Source organism: Panthera pardus, unplaced genomic scaffold (assembly GCF_024362965.1).
Source record: "Panthera pardus isolate Hobbes unplaced genomic scaffold, ASM2436296v1 HiC_scaffold_10, whole genome shotgun sequence".
NCBI lineage: Eukaryota > Metazoa > Chordata > Mammalia > Carnivora > Felidae > Panthera > Panthera pardus.
Genome location: NW_026526655.1, coordinates 59,975,432 through 59,991,725, shown reverse-complemented (window position 1 = coordinate 59,991,725; position 16,294 = coordinate 59,975,432). Strand labels below are relative to the sequence as shown.

At 41.6% G+C, this 16,294-nt stretch overlaps 1 protein-coding gene across 10 annotated transcripts in view; it reads left to right on the top strand.

Moving 5' to 3' along the window:
• Positions 1-16,294, top strand: part of RAPGEF4 (Rap guanine nucleotide exchange factor 4) — a 290,079-nt gene that overhangs the window by 226,221 nt on the left and 47,564 nt on the right. For 9 of the 10 annotated variants that reach the window (XM_053907653.1, XM_053907652.1, XM_053907656.1 and 6 more), the window contains 3 exons: positions 1,697-1,812; positions 7,967-8,055; positions 12,700-12,778. In XM_053907653.1, the coding sequence (XP_053763628.1) occupies positions 1,697-1,812; positions 7,967-8,055; positions 12,700-12,778 (284 nt within the window). Of the gene's footprint in view, positions 1-1,696; positions 1,813-7,966; positions 8,056-12,699; positions 12,862-13,694; positions 14,034-16,294 lie in introns of those variants that run through there. The other variant, XM_053907669.1, reaches the window with a different exon arrangement.

Genomic DNA, 16,294 nt, shown 5'->3' with positions numbered 1-16,294 from the left:
TAGGCTTGCCCTTTTGTGTCCTTTCCTACCTCACTCCCCAGGTCTTTCTCCATCCTAGACTTTCTTAGTCTCCACCTCCTATGTCTTCCCAAATCTGAAGCTTTCCTGTATCATCACATCCTCTCCTCACTTATTGAGTGATTACATTTTAGTGGGAATTAACGTCACCCATGGTTACTCCAATCAAGCATTTTCAAGTGCTTCATGTCAATTTGATTCATACTAAAGGAATTTCAGACTTTAGCGGGTAGACGAAGAATAACTGGGGTGACAGAGACGTGAAATTGCACTTAAAGTTGGCTCTGCAGATGGGTCTACTCAAAGCTTGTTCAATAAAGTATTTGTGAGAGTGGGTGAGGTTGAGAAGAGATGGTCCCTGGTCTTCCCACACACACAACCCCTAGAAAGACTGTCTGTGGACTACTGGGGAAGATGACAGTGTCCCGTCAGCCCTGACCTCTCAGGTGGCCTGCAGTCCAGCCTGCCCCAGCTTGAGTTCACTCTGGGAGACTGTTTCCTCTAGGGTCATTTTGCTCTTTTCCTACACAGAGCACACTCTCTTCTCTGTCCCTCCCAGCCTTAGCATCTTTCTCTATCCTACCCTGAAGTTCTAAATGCAGTTACTTAATGATGCTTCACAATGTCATTCTCCGTTCCTTATGTATGAACACCTATTCTCACACGGCCTTAAGCCTTTGCCTTTGGGGACAAGACTCTGACAACAAAGTTTGTCTTAGAAATGTGTTCCCTTAATGCAAAAAAGTTAAATTTAAAATTATACCATTGAATAATACAGGAAAAAAATGCCTCACGGAATTTGACTTGTTATCTCTTTTAAAATGGGGACCAAATGATGAAAAAAAGTCTGTCAAGATTTTTAATTTAATTGTTCAAGTGACATTGAAATTTAGAGGTAAACTTTAGTAACTCTTTGAAGTTTACCACATGGAGTTTACACTTAGCCAAAAAAAATTCTTGAAAAGAATCAGGTTAGGATCATTATCATTGATACGGTTTATAAAATTATTCAAAATAACTGAAAAATGTTTTTAACACATTTCAAACTGATTTTTTTAATGTTTATTTATTTTTGAGAGAGACAGAGACAGAGCATGAGTGGGGAAGGGGCAGAGAGAGAGGGAGACACAGAATCCGAAGCAGGCTCCAGGCTCTGAGCTGTCAGCACAGAGCCCAATGTGGGGCTCGAACTCATGAACCGTGAGACGAGGACCTGAGCCAAAGTCAGACGCTTAACCAACTGAACCACCCAGGTGCCCCTCGAGCTGATTTTTTAAAAAAATAAACAGAATCTTTCGATGAGAGAGAAAAGGTGCATGCCTATGAAAATGACACGCCCTCAGAAGAAAGCCACATATTTTTCTAAGGATAAGTGTACTTGCTCCCCTCTCTTCCCGTTATGCCACCCTCTCTGAAAGGTTTCTCACAGTACAACCACACTCCTCTCTACCCGGTTGTTTTTCTGAATCTGGGGTAAAAGCAGAGTTTTAAAACCATATGCCTCAAACCTCATCTGGTCCTATCTCTGACCATTCCAGCCCTGACTTTGAAAATGACTTAATTTGTAGATGCAACAATTAGCATCACAAGCACCAAATGAGTTTCTGAAGCGTTTGAAATTTTTTTCATTGTCTGAGAAAACAGCAGCATCTGTATGTGGTGTAATTTGTATTTGCAGGACGTTGAGGCGAATACAGTCAGACTTAAAGAACATGACCAAGATGTCTTGGTGCTGGAGAAGGTCCCAGCAGGGAACAGGGCTTCTAATCAAGGAAACTCACAGCCTCAGCAAAAGTAGGTTTGCATCCAACACTGCAATTGCCAGACTATGATTAACCTTTTCACATGGTATCATCATTTCTACAATAGCATGCTCTCCTTTTTTGTGGAAGACGGCAGTGTGTGTGACTTTTTTTCTCTCTATTGACTAATCACACATCTTGTGGAGTATAATGTATCCATTTCTGGCACTGCATTGAGCTTGGTGCTGCCTGGAGTAATTCAGAGGATACTCTTCCCCTACGCTAAGGACACTCTGCATACAGTGTTCAACCGTGATAGCTTTGGAACAGAATGCGGCGAGAACAATGGAAACAGGAGTGCCAGGCCACACAGAGGATAGGTAGGCCCCGAGGTGATAAGAACCTTTGGTATTTGAATTTCATATGTAGGATTTCTTGAGAAGTGTTTTCATCTTGTTATCAGAATGAGCATCTTTGGCAGGAACCCAGACTTCAAATATAAGACCGTCTGTGGATTGCAGTCTAGAAGCATCCATCTGGCCTCATCTGTACTCAATACTGCTAACATCAAAAGGGTGTTCGCTTCTCACTTCTTAGGCTCCCAGGGTGTTTTGTTTTGTTTGTTTGTTTTGAGAGAGTGAGAGAGCAGGGAGGGGGAGAAGGAGAGGGAGAAAGAGAATCGTAAGCAGCCTCCATGCCCAACACAGAGCCCAGAGCCCAACGCGAGGCTCGATCTCACGACTGTGAGATCACGATCTGAGCCACAATCAAGAGTCAAATGCTTAACTAACTGAGCCACCCAGGTGCCCTTTGGTTCTCTATTTAACTTGAGCCTCTTTCAGTATGCCTATATCCCGTTCCATCTTTTGTTGCAACTTCTTTTTTTTTGTTGTTTATTTTTTTTTTTTTTGATGTTTATTCATCAAAGAGATGGAGCACGAATAAGGGAGGGGCAGAGAGAGAGGGAGACACAGAATCCGAAGCAGACTCCAGGCTCTGAGCTGTCAGCACAGAGCCCGACATGGGGCTTGAACCCATGAACTTCGAGATTATGACCTGAGCTGAAGTCAGACACTTAACCGCCTAAGCCACCCAGGCGTCCCTTTTGTTGCAACTTCTTACATGAGGCTTTTTTCCATCAAATGTACCAACACTTGAATAGTAAGACAGGAGAACAAGGAAATGTAGCTTTAAGAAATTGTGAAAGATTGCAGAATCCTGTTTTTAAAATAAAGATTAATTTTCAATCTTAGAATAACAAAAACACCAATCCTGTAGCCAAAGAAGTGTCACCAAATAATCTGTTGATAAAGAATGCATCCCAAGTAATTTTCCTTTGTTTGCAACACAAATGGGGTATTCCCTTTAATCAGGCCACTCACGGTAACTGATGAATTTTTATTGTTTAGACTCAAAGCCCAAAGCTCAGACATTTTCATCTGGATGAATCAACGTATTTTCAAAGAAGGTGGGAAGAAATAGAATATTATTGAGTAGCCATAATATAGTTTGCGTGTTATATCTAATCCTGACTACACACTCCTTTTTACCGATGGAAAAAGCAGGCTCAGAGAAGCCAGCTACTTGCCCAGGATTACAAAGGTTGTAATGGTAAAGCTGGCAGCAATTCCAGCTGACAATTTCAATGCTTTTCTTCCTTCAGCCATGAAGCTTACTATGGCAATATACAGTACGTAAATACTGTATCCTCAACACTATCATGTAAACACTGCAAACCAATATATTTCAAAAGGGCTGACATGAAACAGACCGTATAAAAAACTGTTCTTTCACTTCCAAATCTGTAAACTGCCATCCAGAATTCTTCATGGTTTTTTTTTTTTTTCCACTGCTACCCATTCTTGAAAATGTTCTCTCATGAATGTTTTCAACAGTTATCCGCTCAGCCCATGGAAGACGAGAATGAAGATATTTTTAATGCGAAGGTTAGGTCCCTCCCCACTGATTTTCTTTAGTGTGCTTAAATATATCTGGAGCATTTTACAGTGTAGATCTGCATTCTTTAATAATGCCTCAGATGTCTCAGGAAAATTTTGCCACCTGAAAAAGTAAGCCTTGAAAATTCTCCTTAACCTTGAAACATTTGACCAAGAAGTCCCCCGGAGGCCCCGCTTCTTTCACCTCTTCATACCATGGGGGAATGATCAAAAGCATTTGCTTGTTACAACATAGTCCATTCAGAGCGCCTTCCAAATATAGATTTTCTTATGAAATCAAACTAAAGGGAACAGAAGAGGAGAAGCCCATGTATTCAGTTTATTTTAGGCCTGGATCTGATTTCCGTTACATCTCCTTTTCTGTGTTCTGTAGACCGATCCAGATTTCTTATATAATTCAAAAACGTGTGCATGTTCACAGCGCACCCTTTAAGAAATATCCGTCAGCACAAAATAATGCGCTGGGCAAGATCAGCTCCCTGAAGAGGAAAAAGTCATTCTCTCAAGGGGTCTCTTTCCATGTCGGGCTTTCTCTTGCCAGACCAGAGTTAAAGGGGGCATGGCACCATGTAAGTGAATTTTGGCCTGATGTTCTGGATAACTTTGACAATATGCCAACAACGATGTCTGTGGGTAGACTTAAAATTCAGGAACAGGGGCGCCTGGGTGGCTCAGTCGGTTAAGCGTCCGACTTCAACTCAGGTCGCGATCTCGCGGTCCGTGAGTTCGAGCCCCGCGTCGGGCTCTGGGCTGATGGCTCAGAGCCTGGAGCCTGCTTCCGATTCTGTGTCTCCCTCTCTCTCTGCCCCTCCCCCATTCGTGCTCTGTCTCTCTCTGTCTCAAAAATAAATAAACGTTAAAAAAAATTAAAAAAAAATTCAGGAACATATAGGGCCTCCATCTTTTCAGAAATCATCCCTTTTGAACTCAAAGAGGGTCATCACATTGGTGCCAATTGTAATGTTATTTTTCTTTTCTTTTTTTTTTTTAAGTGTTTATTTATTTTTGAGAGAGAGAGGGAGACAGAGGCTCCAAAACGGGCTCTGCGCTGACAGCAGTGAGCCTGATGCAGGGATTGAACTCACAAACTGTGAGATCATGACCTGAGCCAAAGTTGGACGCTCAACCAACTGAGCCACCCAGTGCCCCATAATGTTATTTTTCTGATTAACTTTTCCCCTGAGAAATCCAGAACAGTTTTTCATGTATACATTTTAAATTTTCAAAGCTGCCTGACTGCCCAAGCCACTCAACTCTGAGTGTGATATTAAAACATCAATATCAAGACAGTGTTTCTCATGCTGAATAAACTATCTCAGGCTCTCAAACATTTACCATTTTGGTTATCTTCTGCTGTGTGGTTATGTGATTCTAATAGGAAAGAGAGAATTTAAAGGGACTGCTCCTGCTTTAGTTACTGTGTTGCTTTTTCCTTAGACTGTCAACCACCCAATTGCTCAGGTCCATCCTGTTTGCAGAAAGATAGTCTCTTTTAGGTTCTCCTCCCCTCCATCCTTTGTCGTTGTTGCTCTAGGTGCAGATAGAAGTGTCCTCATTTCCAGACTTGGCATTGGGAACAGATTTTTCTGTCACAGGCTTAAAAGCCCACAGCTTGGATAATGTAATCAATTTGGGCTTCTTTTTAACTTGGACTAGAATAGCTCCTTCATGAAATAAACTGAAAAAAGCCGTGCTGTCTGGGATTCAAGTCCCTCAGTTAAACAGAGGTCAAGCAGAGGGTGTCTGGCAGTGTCCAGCCTGAAACAAAGCAATAATATGGTGTTTCAGCCAAGCCCAGGGCTACAAATTCACAGATGGCTACATCTGGCCAGAAGCTCCCTGGCCCTTTCTCTTCAGAGTTCCGTGACCTAAGAATATCAACACCTGCACTGCCCTCTGTGGAGCTGAGGAGGGAGAGGATGGGCTAAGGCAGCCACAGCAGCTGTACCACTAGAGGGAGCCCTTGGTAGCAAAAGCAAGATCTCCTGGTGTCTGAGACTGACGAGGTGGGCAGAGATGTCGCTTCTCTCTAAGGAGGTGATAGGAAATCTGGTTTGCCCCCTCGGTCTTCATTCTTTGTGGCCAGACATAAATACTCTAGCTAAGGGATGTCCGAACCAAGAACCCAGAATGTTAAGCCAACCTGGCAGAGTTAAACTTCTGAGGAGGGAACACATTTCAAACTGAAATAAATACCCATCATGTAACCAGCCAGAAAGCTTACAGCCTGCTAGCAACGACTGCCCAGTGCCATGCCAAATACAAGTCACTGGTGTTCTGTGTAATGTATTTATCATCTTATTTAAATAAAACTTGTTTTCAGACACAAACAAGTTCCTTTTCAGAATGAGCTCCAGGTACCTAGACATACCCTCTGCCCCAAGCGTCTTGGGGCACAGACAGAGCCGGGCCACAAGACACACGCTTGTGCTCCGAAGCCAGACGAGGCTCACAGCAGAGATCTGGCACTTACTAACTCTGTGACCATAGGCCTGCTGCCTCCCCTTGCCCAGCAGATTCTCCATCTGCAGAATGAAGATAATATTTAACTAGCAGGAATAAGCAATGACGACATTGTTCAGTGCCCACCTAGCTGTTTGGGGCGTAGGAAATACTCAACAGATGCTGATGCCCTCTCCAGCCCGATTCCTTATTAATGTGGTCAATGCCACCCATCTTCCAGCTTGCCTAGTGAGTACTATCCAAGGATCAGGTATTTCAGGAATTATTGAATGAACTCAGCGGTTTTTTCCATTTAAGTGTTCAAGGCCATTATCGATACACCCTCTCCTTTCCTCAAATAGCCATTGCCTATGAGAGGTAAAACCCTTGTCTTTTGCCTTATTTATTTTGAGAAAGGAGTGATATTTGTGAGGTTAAAATAGATCTTTTTTTTTCCTATTCCCCCTTTCTTCCTCTAGGCTCCAAAGTCAGGTTTCCTCAAAGATTTAACTCTTCAGCTTCTTTTTGGTCCTGAGTGAACACACACACTAGCATGCACACATAGAATAGTCTTAACTAATGGTCACCTTACCATCCGGGTAGAGTGCATTTTCTACTCATTCAATACCAGAGTTGTTTCACTCAGTCTCTGTTCTCACATGCATGGGGCTATATGTTGGATTGCTTCTTCTTTACTCCCTCAGGCAGGAGGTTAAGACCTTGAGGATTAATACATTAGAGATGTTCTTGGAATCTAAGCACACTTCCTCCAAGGTCTCAAACAGGCAAGGAAAGAGTGTTGGTGAGGAGACAAAGAAATCTGAGTCCTCCTGGAGCCGAATCATACCACTGCTTTCTGAACATTTGTTTTCATTGTTGTTTTTCTTCCCATCATTTTGCTTTATGTGAAATTCCAAGCAGAAAAGCAAAGTCTGAGTTTTAGCATAGGAGTGCCCAGATCACCTTAATGTATTTTGCCTGTGGTTTCATTCACTGCTTTGTTACCATCTTCGATATGACTTTGAAATAGCCCACATTCAGTTTAAAAAATAAATCCTGTCCTGTTGGTTGATGAAACCCACGGATGGATCTTCTGAAATAATGACTAGCACACCCTACCCCCAAATAATATACATTTTACGTTGAAATAAATCTATGGATTTTCTAGTGTTGATTTATTTCCTATCCAGATGCTACTGGAGTTTGTTTGCTCAGTGGCGTTTGGGGTTTTGTTTTCCTTTCTCTTGTTTTATTCTTAGCTGTGTTTCCAAAGCACACACCAGTGTACAGTTGGGAGAGACAGAGCATTCCAGAAATAGGCAGGGGAATCCAATGTGGGACCGAGATTGTGCTACAAATAACCCATATATGGGTAACCTAGTTTACTGTCACTTGCCCTCGCCAGCTCCCCCTGCCTGACCCGAACTGCCCTGTGATTTACATGTTCCTTTCCATTCCCCTTGGAGCAAGGCTGAAGCTTCTCAGTTCCCAGCCTGCTAGAGCCGCTCTCCAAGTTTACTTCAGTTCCATGTAGGGAAAAAAGAATAACGTTTTAGTAACTACTTCAATTTGTGAAGGGTTTTTTCATCGTCTTCCTGTGTGGCTTTGGCAAGGTACATGGTCTCTCTTACCATAAGGAGAATGTGAGCCATAAGTTAAGTCACAATGGTTCTCTGGGACTCAAACAAGGAATAAGTAAACGAAAACAAAACAGAAGACACACAAAAAACTTAGATATGTGAAAAGTCATTCATTAATGATTTGCCCACTTTTGAAAAACTGATGATGTTTTTATTTCTTATCCAGGTATACTGTGATGTCAGGAACACCTGAAAAAATTTTAGAGCATTTTCTAGAAACAATACGCCTTGAGCCAGCTTTAAATGAAGCAACAGGTAAACACCAAGAACAGTTTTGTGTGTCCATTAAATCCATGCAGAGCACTGTAAAAACAAACAAACAAAAAAGATAACAACAACAACAAAAATCCTGAATTCATTCGCAGTATGTGTATCCAAACAGTTTTAGAGGGGAGTTATGTGTATTAACATTAGAAGAGCATTCCTGCGTGGCTGAGTCAGGGAACAATCTTTCGGACCCTCCTCTGCCTGCTCAAATTCTGTCTGTCCTTTGTAGATGGCTCAGTCTTATACATATTAAGAATAGACTTTCATAGACATCCATTAGTTAATAACTCAAATCCTATCTATTTCCATAAGGAATTTGAAGCTGTCTACCTAAAAGGCACAACCTTGTTCCAGCTGAGAGTTAAATGATTCTGTCTGTGGTTGTAGATTCTTAGGCTTGGACCCTGGGCTGCCCCCTGTTAGTCTCCCAGCACCTGTTAGTCTCCCAGGGCTGTCATAACAAAGTACCACAAACTAGATGGCTTAAACAATAGAAATTTATTGTCTGACAGTGCTGGAGACTACAAGTCCAAGATCAAGGTGACAGCACATTGGCTCCTTCTGAGAGCTGTGAGGGAGAGTCTGTTCCATGCCACTCTCCTAGCTTCTGGTGGTTTGCCAGCAATCCTTGGCATTCCTTGTTTCATAGATGCATATTGAATTAGGGCCCACACTAATGACCTCTTCTTAACTACATCTGCAAAGACCCTATTTCCAAATAAGGTCACATTCTTAGGTATTGAGGGTTAGGACTTCAACCTGCCTTTTTGGGGGGACAAAATTCAACTCATAATACCACCTTACAGTGAAACAATCCTGTTGACTAAGACACAGAGATTCGAAGATGAATGAGATGAATCTCACCACTGAACGTGAGTGTTCAGAGTTATGATATCGTTCTCCATTTTGGTTACCATCTTGTACATGACTTTGGAACAACCCATATTCAAGTTTAAAAAAAAAATCCTGTCTTACTGGCCTGTCTCAGAATAATAGGTTAATATTTTAAGCATATTAAGCCCAAAGAAGAACATTTATCACTAAAAGAAACTCAAAGATTTATCTCAAATATTTAGTAATAATTCAAAGCCCAGTTCCATCACTTTTGCAATATACTCAAGGTAAAGTCATCATTATTTTTTTTTTTAAATTTTTTTTTTCAACGTTTTTTATTTATTTTTGGGACAGAGAGAGACAGAGCATGAACGGGGGAGGGGCAGAGAGAGAGGGAGACACAGAATCGGAAACAGGCTCCAGGCTCCGAGCCATCAGCCCAGAGCCTGACGCGGGGCTCGAACTCACGGACCGCGAGATCGTGACCTGGCTGAAGTCGGACGCTTAACCGACTGCGCCACCCAGGCGCCCCTCATCATTATTATTATATATCTCCTAAAAGTATTTTGCCACTGATTTACTTCTTATTTTATCTCTTCATTCCAGCTTCTAATTTTATAAATAGATTATCTGAGATTTGCTTTCTCATGTAGCAAATTAATTGGGGAGTAGTGGATATAAAAGCCAGGATCTCTGACTCTAGGGCACTCATTTTCGGTTCAATATCTGTTGAGTGTCTTGTTGGGCAGAGACAAGGCTGGATGCTTTGAACTGGGCAAGGTGAAGAAAAAAGTCACCCTCCTGTCCTCAGGAAGTTTATAACCTGCTAGAGGACATAAAGGAATCTGCAAATAACTTGAACATAAGACAGAATGTGGCTAGTGCTTCAGGAGGGGACTAGCTGAGGGTACCTGAGGCAAAGTGTCATGGAGAATATATAGCCTTGAAGTGGCCCTGCAGGAAGGCTGGAAGTTAGTGACTAGAGACTGGGAACAAAGCCTTCCGTACCGAAGAACATTAGTGCTGACCTAGAAATGGGCAAGGAGCATCAAGCGGTCTGGTTCTGCCAGACTATCATATACATAAGTAGGAGGAAGAGGGCAAGGTCTAAGAATAAGGTCTAAGATCTTACAAGGTCTTAAATACAAAGATAAGCATTGGGGAATGGTCGAAGATGTCTGAGCAAGAGTGTGATAAAACCTTTTTTTTTTTTTTTTTTTTTTTATTGAGAAAGGAAACCCTCAATGGACCCATTAGATGGGGAATCCTTGCTTCTAGGGGGCATATCTAACCCCAAATAAACCACATTTCTAGAACCTGAGGTCAGGAAAAATATAACAGATCCCCCCCCTACCCCCGATTAAGTATTTGCCCAGAATGTGTGATTACCTGGTACAAGAAACAGCATATTCTATAAAGTAAATATTGACTGAAAAGGAGGATTCTGGTACATTAGAGACTATGGCATCTAAGGAAAGATCTGTAAGATCTTTACTACCCATGAAGAACAAATATATCCTTTCTTTTAAAGTCACCTCTAAGAGGGGTGGGGACTAGAGTACTGCTTTCTAAAAATTGAAGCCTAGAAATCAGTGCATTTTGTGGCTGGCATGTAGAATGTGATTCCTGACCCTTTCATTTTTGTTGTTAGAACTAGGTTAACATCAAAATTTAATATCAAACTTCATTCTCTGCTGGCTTTTTGGATTCTTTCTCACAAGTATAATGTTCATGGCTTGGAGATAAAGAATAAATCAGTGTCTTTCTCATAATCAAAAATATGAATGTGCCATAGTCATCCTAAAAGTAATGCTAGTAGGCCCTTGAAACACAGATAAAGTAGAGGGAAAGACCTTGGCATTTATGGGTTTATAATACAGTGAGAAATGTCAGAGTTGACAGCAAAACTGGTTTTCACCATAGAAATAAACACTCCTGGGTCTGACAATACATTCTCTCAATTTACCGAAACATCTATTTTCTACCTAAGACCTATTAGTTTCCTAAACTTTTTATTTCTGTGACCAGCATTAGTCATTGAGTGACTTGAGAAATTATTTTCTAGCAGGAAATGATTTTTTAAAATCAGTCGTCAAGAGTTCATGCCTATGAGTAGAGAACAAGAAAGCCACAGTAAAATGTGGGTGCTGGGTTGTTACCTTGCTAGGTGACCAGCTCACCAACCTTGGAGTCCCCAACTCAAATCTCTGCTTTAGCAAAATTTAAACTCCCGTGCAGCCTAGTCCTTCTGAGAGCCTTATAAACAAGCATTACTCCCCTGTCCTCAGAGAATATCTAAAATGTCTAAAGGCGAGCCTAGACGTGAAACTTAGACAAGCCAGATTCCTTTTGTACTTAAGGGGAGAAGTCCCATGCAGCTAGTCTGGTGTCTGCTCTGCTTCCTCTCTGGGACTGAATAATAGGACTGAAATAGCTGGCAATGCCAACTGACAACCGCGGAGGATTACACTCATCACTTATATGTAAATGAGTATAATGGCATTATGTGACCTGATAGAAGTGTTAGCTGACGCTACAGTGGTGATCCTATTGTCATATGTAAATGTATCAAATCAACACGTCATATACCTTAAACTTACACAGCGTTACCTATCAATTATATCTCTTTTGTTAAAATATTATTTAAAACATAGACATTGGAAATCTAATGTATTCAGTTAAAATTTTCACATCTCTTACCATTTTCTATATGAAGAGTCTCACCAACCCCAGCCAGTATAGTTCGTTTCTTAATCAGAATCCACATAGCATCTCAGATAGCAAGTTTCAGCAAGCGTACTTCTAAACACCTGCCTTCCCCTGCTCTCCCAACAACGCTGGCTGGATGCTGCTGTCTTTGCAATGAGGAACCAGCACTGAATTCAAAATGAAGCTTCTCTTTGGGACTTACCTATTTCCCTACCCATCCCCCTGCTCACCTACTGACAAAATAGCTTCAAATATAGGACAGCCACCATCTAACTGTACTAGAGAGCTTTCATTTTGCTTCAGTTACTGCTTAGAGCGTTTATCTTGTCCTTTCTTTTCTTCTTTTGTTTCTCTCACCAACTTTCTGTTCTGATCACCTCCTTCTAGAAATCCGTTGCCTCCGATCTTTCATTGCTCCCTCTGGAAACTGGGTGATAAAGATACAAAGGAAAACGGATGTTGACAAAAGACATATGGTGTCACGTAGACAAAGAAATGACCGTGTCTTAATCCTGCATGCATGGATGCCCATGGGTGGTTCTTTAATTACATGTATTTTTTTATATATACATTGTGGCTAAGGTGACCAGTGCTGTTTGTAAAGGCAGTCTCTTTTAAAAAATTCTATACTTTTTGTTCACTCTCCTAAGAAATTGAGTTTTGACCTCAAGCCTGTCAACATTATTATTTTTTTTAAATAATTTTCTTAATGTTTATTTATTTTTGATAGACAGAGAGAGACAGAGCACAAATGGGGGAGGGGCAGAGAGAGAGGGAGACACAGAATCTGAAGCAGACTCCAGGCTCTGAGCTGTCAGCACAGTGCCCGACGCGGGGGCTCAAACTCACAGACTGTGAGATCATGACTGAGCCAAAGTCGGACGCTTAACCGACTGAGCCACCCAGGTGCCCCAACATTATTATCTTTTATATGCAGCATCTCTATGTACAGTAAAACCACAATCCCCCAAGCCAATGTATAAGAACCATTGACATTGACCAAGAACAGATAAACAGACACTCTTGCTTTCCTAAGGATTTCTGCAAAAACCTAATTTCTTTTTCTGCTTTCCTTTTTTCCCCCTGCAGATTCCATTTTAAATGACTTTGTTATGATGCACTGTGTTTTCATGCCAAATACCCAGCTTTGCCCAGCCCTGGTGGCCCAATATCCTTTTGTTGTGAAAAACCTCTGTTCGCTTGAAGACACTGCACGTGTATATGGTCATTATCTCATTTCATTCTCTGAAGGTAAGTCATGACCCAGGCAGGGTCATGTGTCCACCTTTGTCAAACTCTGAAATGCCCGCAGTTTTCCCCTGCCGTAGGCTCCAGCCCTCTCTAGCATGGTTTTGTTGTGCCGTGTTTCAGGATTTCCTCCCCATTACCTGTGTAGGGGAATGTGAGCCGAGTTACCTCAGGAAGGTGATACATACCCGGGAGGTAACCTAAAGAAAGTTATGGAGAAGAGTGTTATTAGAGAGTATTAGTAGGGACAGTGCCTTAACCTTGGAGGCAGACTTTGTGCCTCTGCAGGATACCTGGCAGCATGGCCCGGGGCCTGCCTGTGTTCTTCCTCTAAGCGCCAGTATTAATCCTTTTGCACATAAATACAGGTTATCATCATGGGGTAGCTTTTCCTTCACATCTGTCCTAGTCCATGTTCTCCTCTAGATACAAAATGTATTCCTTCACTGTATTGTTATTACTACCACATTGCCTTAAGTCACACAAACCTTGGCATTCTGATGGCAGTTCCCCTAGGCAGCTTGAGCACTGAGTTTGTTTGGGGGCAGCTTTTTAATAGTCTGCTGAATTGACCATTTGGTACACGGTTTCTGGCACAGAGACAGCATTCAGAAAATTAAGTCGAACTTAAATAAAAATGGTGAATGCTATGGAGTTATACTCTCAACTTTGGGGGTCATGTGAAAGTATATTTTCCAACTCTACTTTCTTTTCAAAGGAACAAAAATTTAGACCCCAAAACACTTTGGCTTATTGAGTAGTTAAATATATTGAAGGAGGAATGGCTTTCTTTTTTCCGAGCAATCCAATCAATGTTGCATGTTTTTCTTTTTCAGAATTATAATTGCCCTACCTGATTCTCATTTCCTTGTTCACTCATAATTCTCTTTGAAGTCAACAGAATGTGTGAGGATGGGAGATTTGAGTTGAATGTGTTATTCAGAAGAAGCTGCAAGAGTGAGATTTGGGTGTTTATTTGCCTGGAAACTATCTTTCCAAGTAATGACAGCTTAATGAGACTTACATACATTATATATTCTTTCTGGCTTATATTTGGTTTTTCTCAAGTTAACACATTCAGGATCTGTCTGTGCTCTTTTAACAACATACATAATAATTGTTATGAGACCTTTGAGACTTTTTGGAAGAAAAAATAAAAACCACCATTGAATTCAGACTTATTTTTTCCCAAGAGTTAGCATGTTGATAAGATTAAGGCAAACAAAATGCAAAGAAGAGCGAGACAGTATATGGGCCATGTCATATTATCTTCACAACTCAAAACCCCAAACACCAGGCTTCTATTTTTTTTTGCAAATTCTTATTTCTTCATTTTTTAGCTTGTTCCCCTTTAGAGTTGATTGAGAACATTCATAGCACTGATCTCTGTTTTTAAAACAGAAGCTCCCAGAGTGAAAGTCCATACTATGTCCAGGTAGGGAGGTGTGTGGAAAAGGGTACTGGGTGGAGGAGAGGAAGTCACAGAAGTGAACAGTAGAATCAGGGGAGGCCTGTGATATCCAATCCTGATTCTTTTCTCTGTAGACGGAGGGAATCCAGGATGGCTGGGTGTCACCTAAACTACCTAGTGCCCTCAGATCACCTCTTTCACTCTTGGTCCTATGAGAACTTAGATTCTCTTCATTGTTCTATTTTGAATCAACTCTCTGTCAGGCTAATAGCATTGATCCATATTATACTACTTTGTCCTTATAGGAGTCGGTTGGGTTAATATTAGCTTTATTTTACAAATGAGAATTCCAGGACTCAAAAACAGTAGAGTGACATGCCCAAGGCAAGTGGCAGAGCCATGATTCATCGAGGCCTTAGGATTTCAAGCCTGAAGCGTGTCACTGTTTTTCTTCACAGATTATTTATTTAAGAGTTTATCCTTCAGGGGCACCTGGGTGGCTCAGTCAGTTAAGCATCCAACTCTTGATTTCCACTCAGGTTATGATCTCATGGTTCGTGGGATGGAGCCCCCATTGGGCTTTGTGCTGACAGCATGGAGCCTCCTTGAGATTCTCTCTCCCTCTCTCTCTGCCCCTCCCCTGCTCATGCACAGATATGCATGCACTCTCTCTCTCTATCTCAAAATAAGTAAATAAACTTTTTTAAAAAGTTTATCCTATGGAGTTTAACAACATTTCTTTACAATGTATTGCATGATACATGTTTATCTGTTTCAGGTGGCTCAAAGCAACGTAGATATAATTTGGGGAAGCCAAATAAATCAAGCATTCAATAGAACTTTTTGCAATCATGGAAGTTTCCTATTTCTGGGCTAGACCAGTATCTACTAGCCTTGAAATTAGCGACTATTACTGAGGAACTGAATTTATAATTTTACCTAATTTTCATTCATTTAAATTTAAATAGCTATATGTGGCTTATGGCTACCGTGTTGGACAGCATAAGTCTCGTCCTTAGATCTTGGGGACGAGAGCCTCAAATAAGAATTGCTGTTCTGTAACACCTAGGGAGGGCATCCTGGGGACACCAGGGGCTCACCCTGCTGCAGGCAAGCAAACAGAAAAGGCTTACTCCCTGAAGATCATGCAAGTGTTTCTATATTATGCTGAGGACTCGATTTTTAGTGCCCTTTTCCTCTGGGGACATGTTATATGGGCTTCTTATATAACCTATATTTTTTGGTCATTAGTAACATAAACCAATGGTGACTATCTTTTTTTTTTTTTTTTTAATGTTTATTTTTGAGAGACAGAGAGAGTGTGAGCAGGGGAGGAGCAGAAAGAGAGGGAGAACCAGGATCCAGAGTAGGCTCCAGGCTCCAAGCTGTCAGCACAGAGCCCAATACAGGGCTTGGACCCACAAACTGCGAGATCATGACCTGAGGTGAAGCAGACCCTTAACCAACCAACCCACCCAGGTATCCCCCAATGGTGACTATCTTAAGGAATATAGGAATTCATCAGAGGAATATGGCGTAACTCAGAAAATAGAAGGAATCCTTGAGGAGCACCAGCTTTCAAAAGGGGCCTCAGAAGCAACAAGTAAAGACCCTGCTATTGGGGCAAATCTGCTGCAAGCATCCTAGGCCCTCACCTCATTCCCACATCCCAAGGAAGGAGGGTCTGGTGGCCTAGCTTGGGTAGCTGCTGACATATTGGCCAAAGGAAGGCAAAGCACTTTATAGGCAGTTCCCCAGAGATGGCCTGTAAAGAAAAACAGAGAGAGTGGAGAAATACGTGGCAAAACAGAGAAAACAACAAATACACATAAACTGCTTACTGCCTTGTGCACAAGTGACAGGAGAAATAATGTAAAACTGAGCAAGTGGGTTAACGCCCATATTGTTGACATGAGATAAGGGATAGTGAAATCCTTAACCCCGTTCCATTAAAGCACTCACATTCAAGTGAGTTGCTTTGGCTCAGTGTTTTCAAAGTACTTAATATCTGTGACTGTGCCTAGC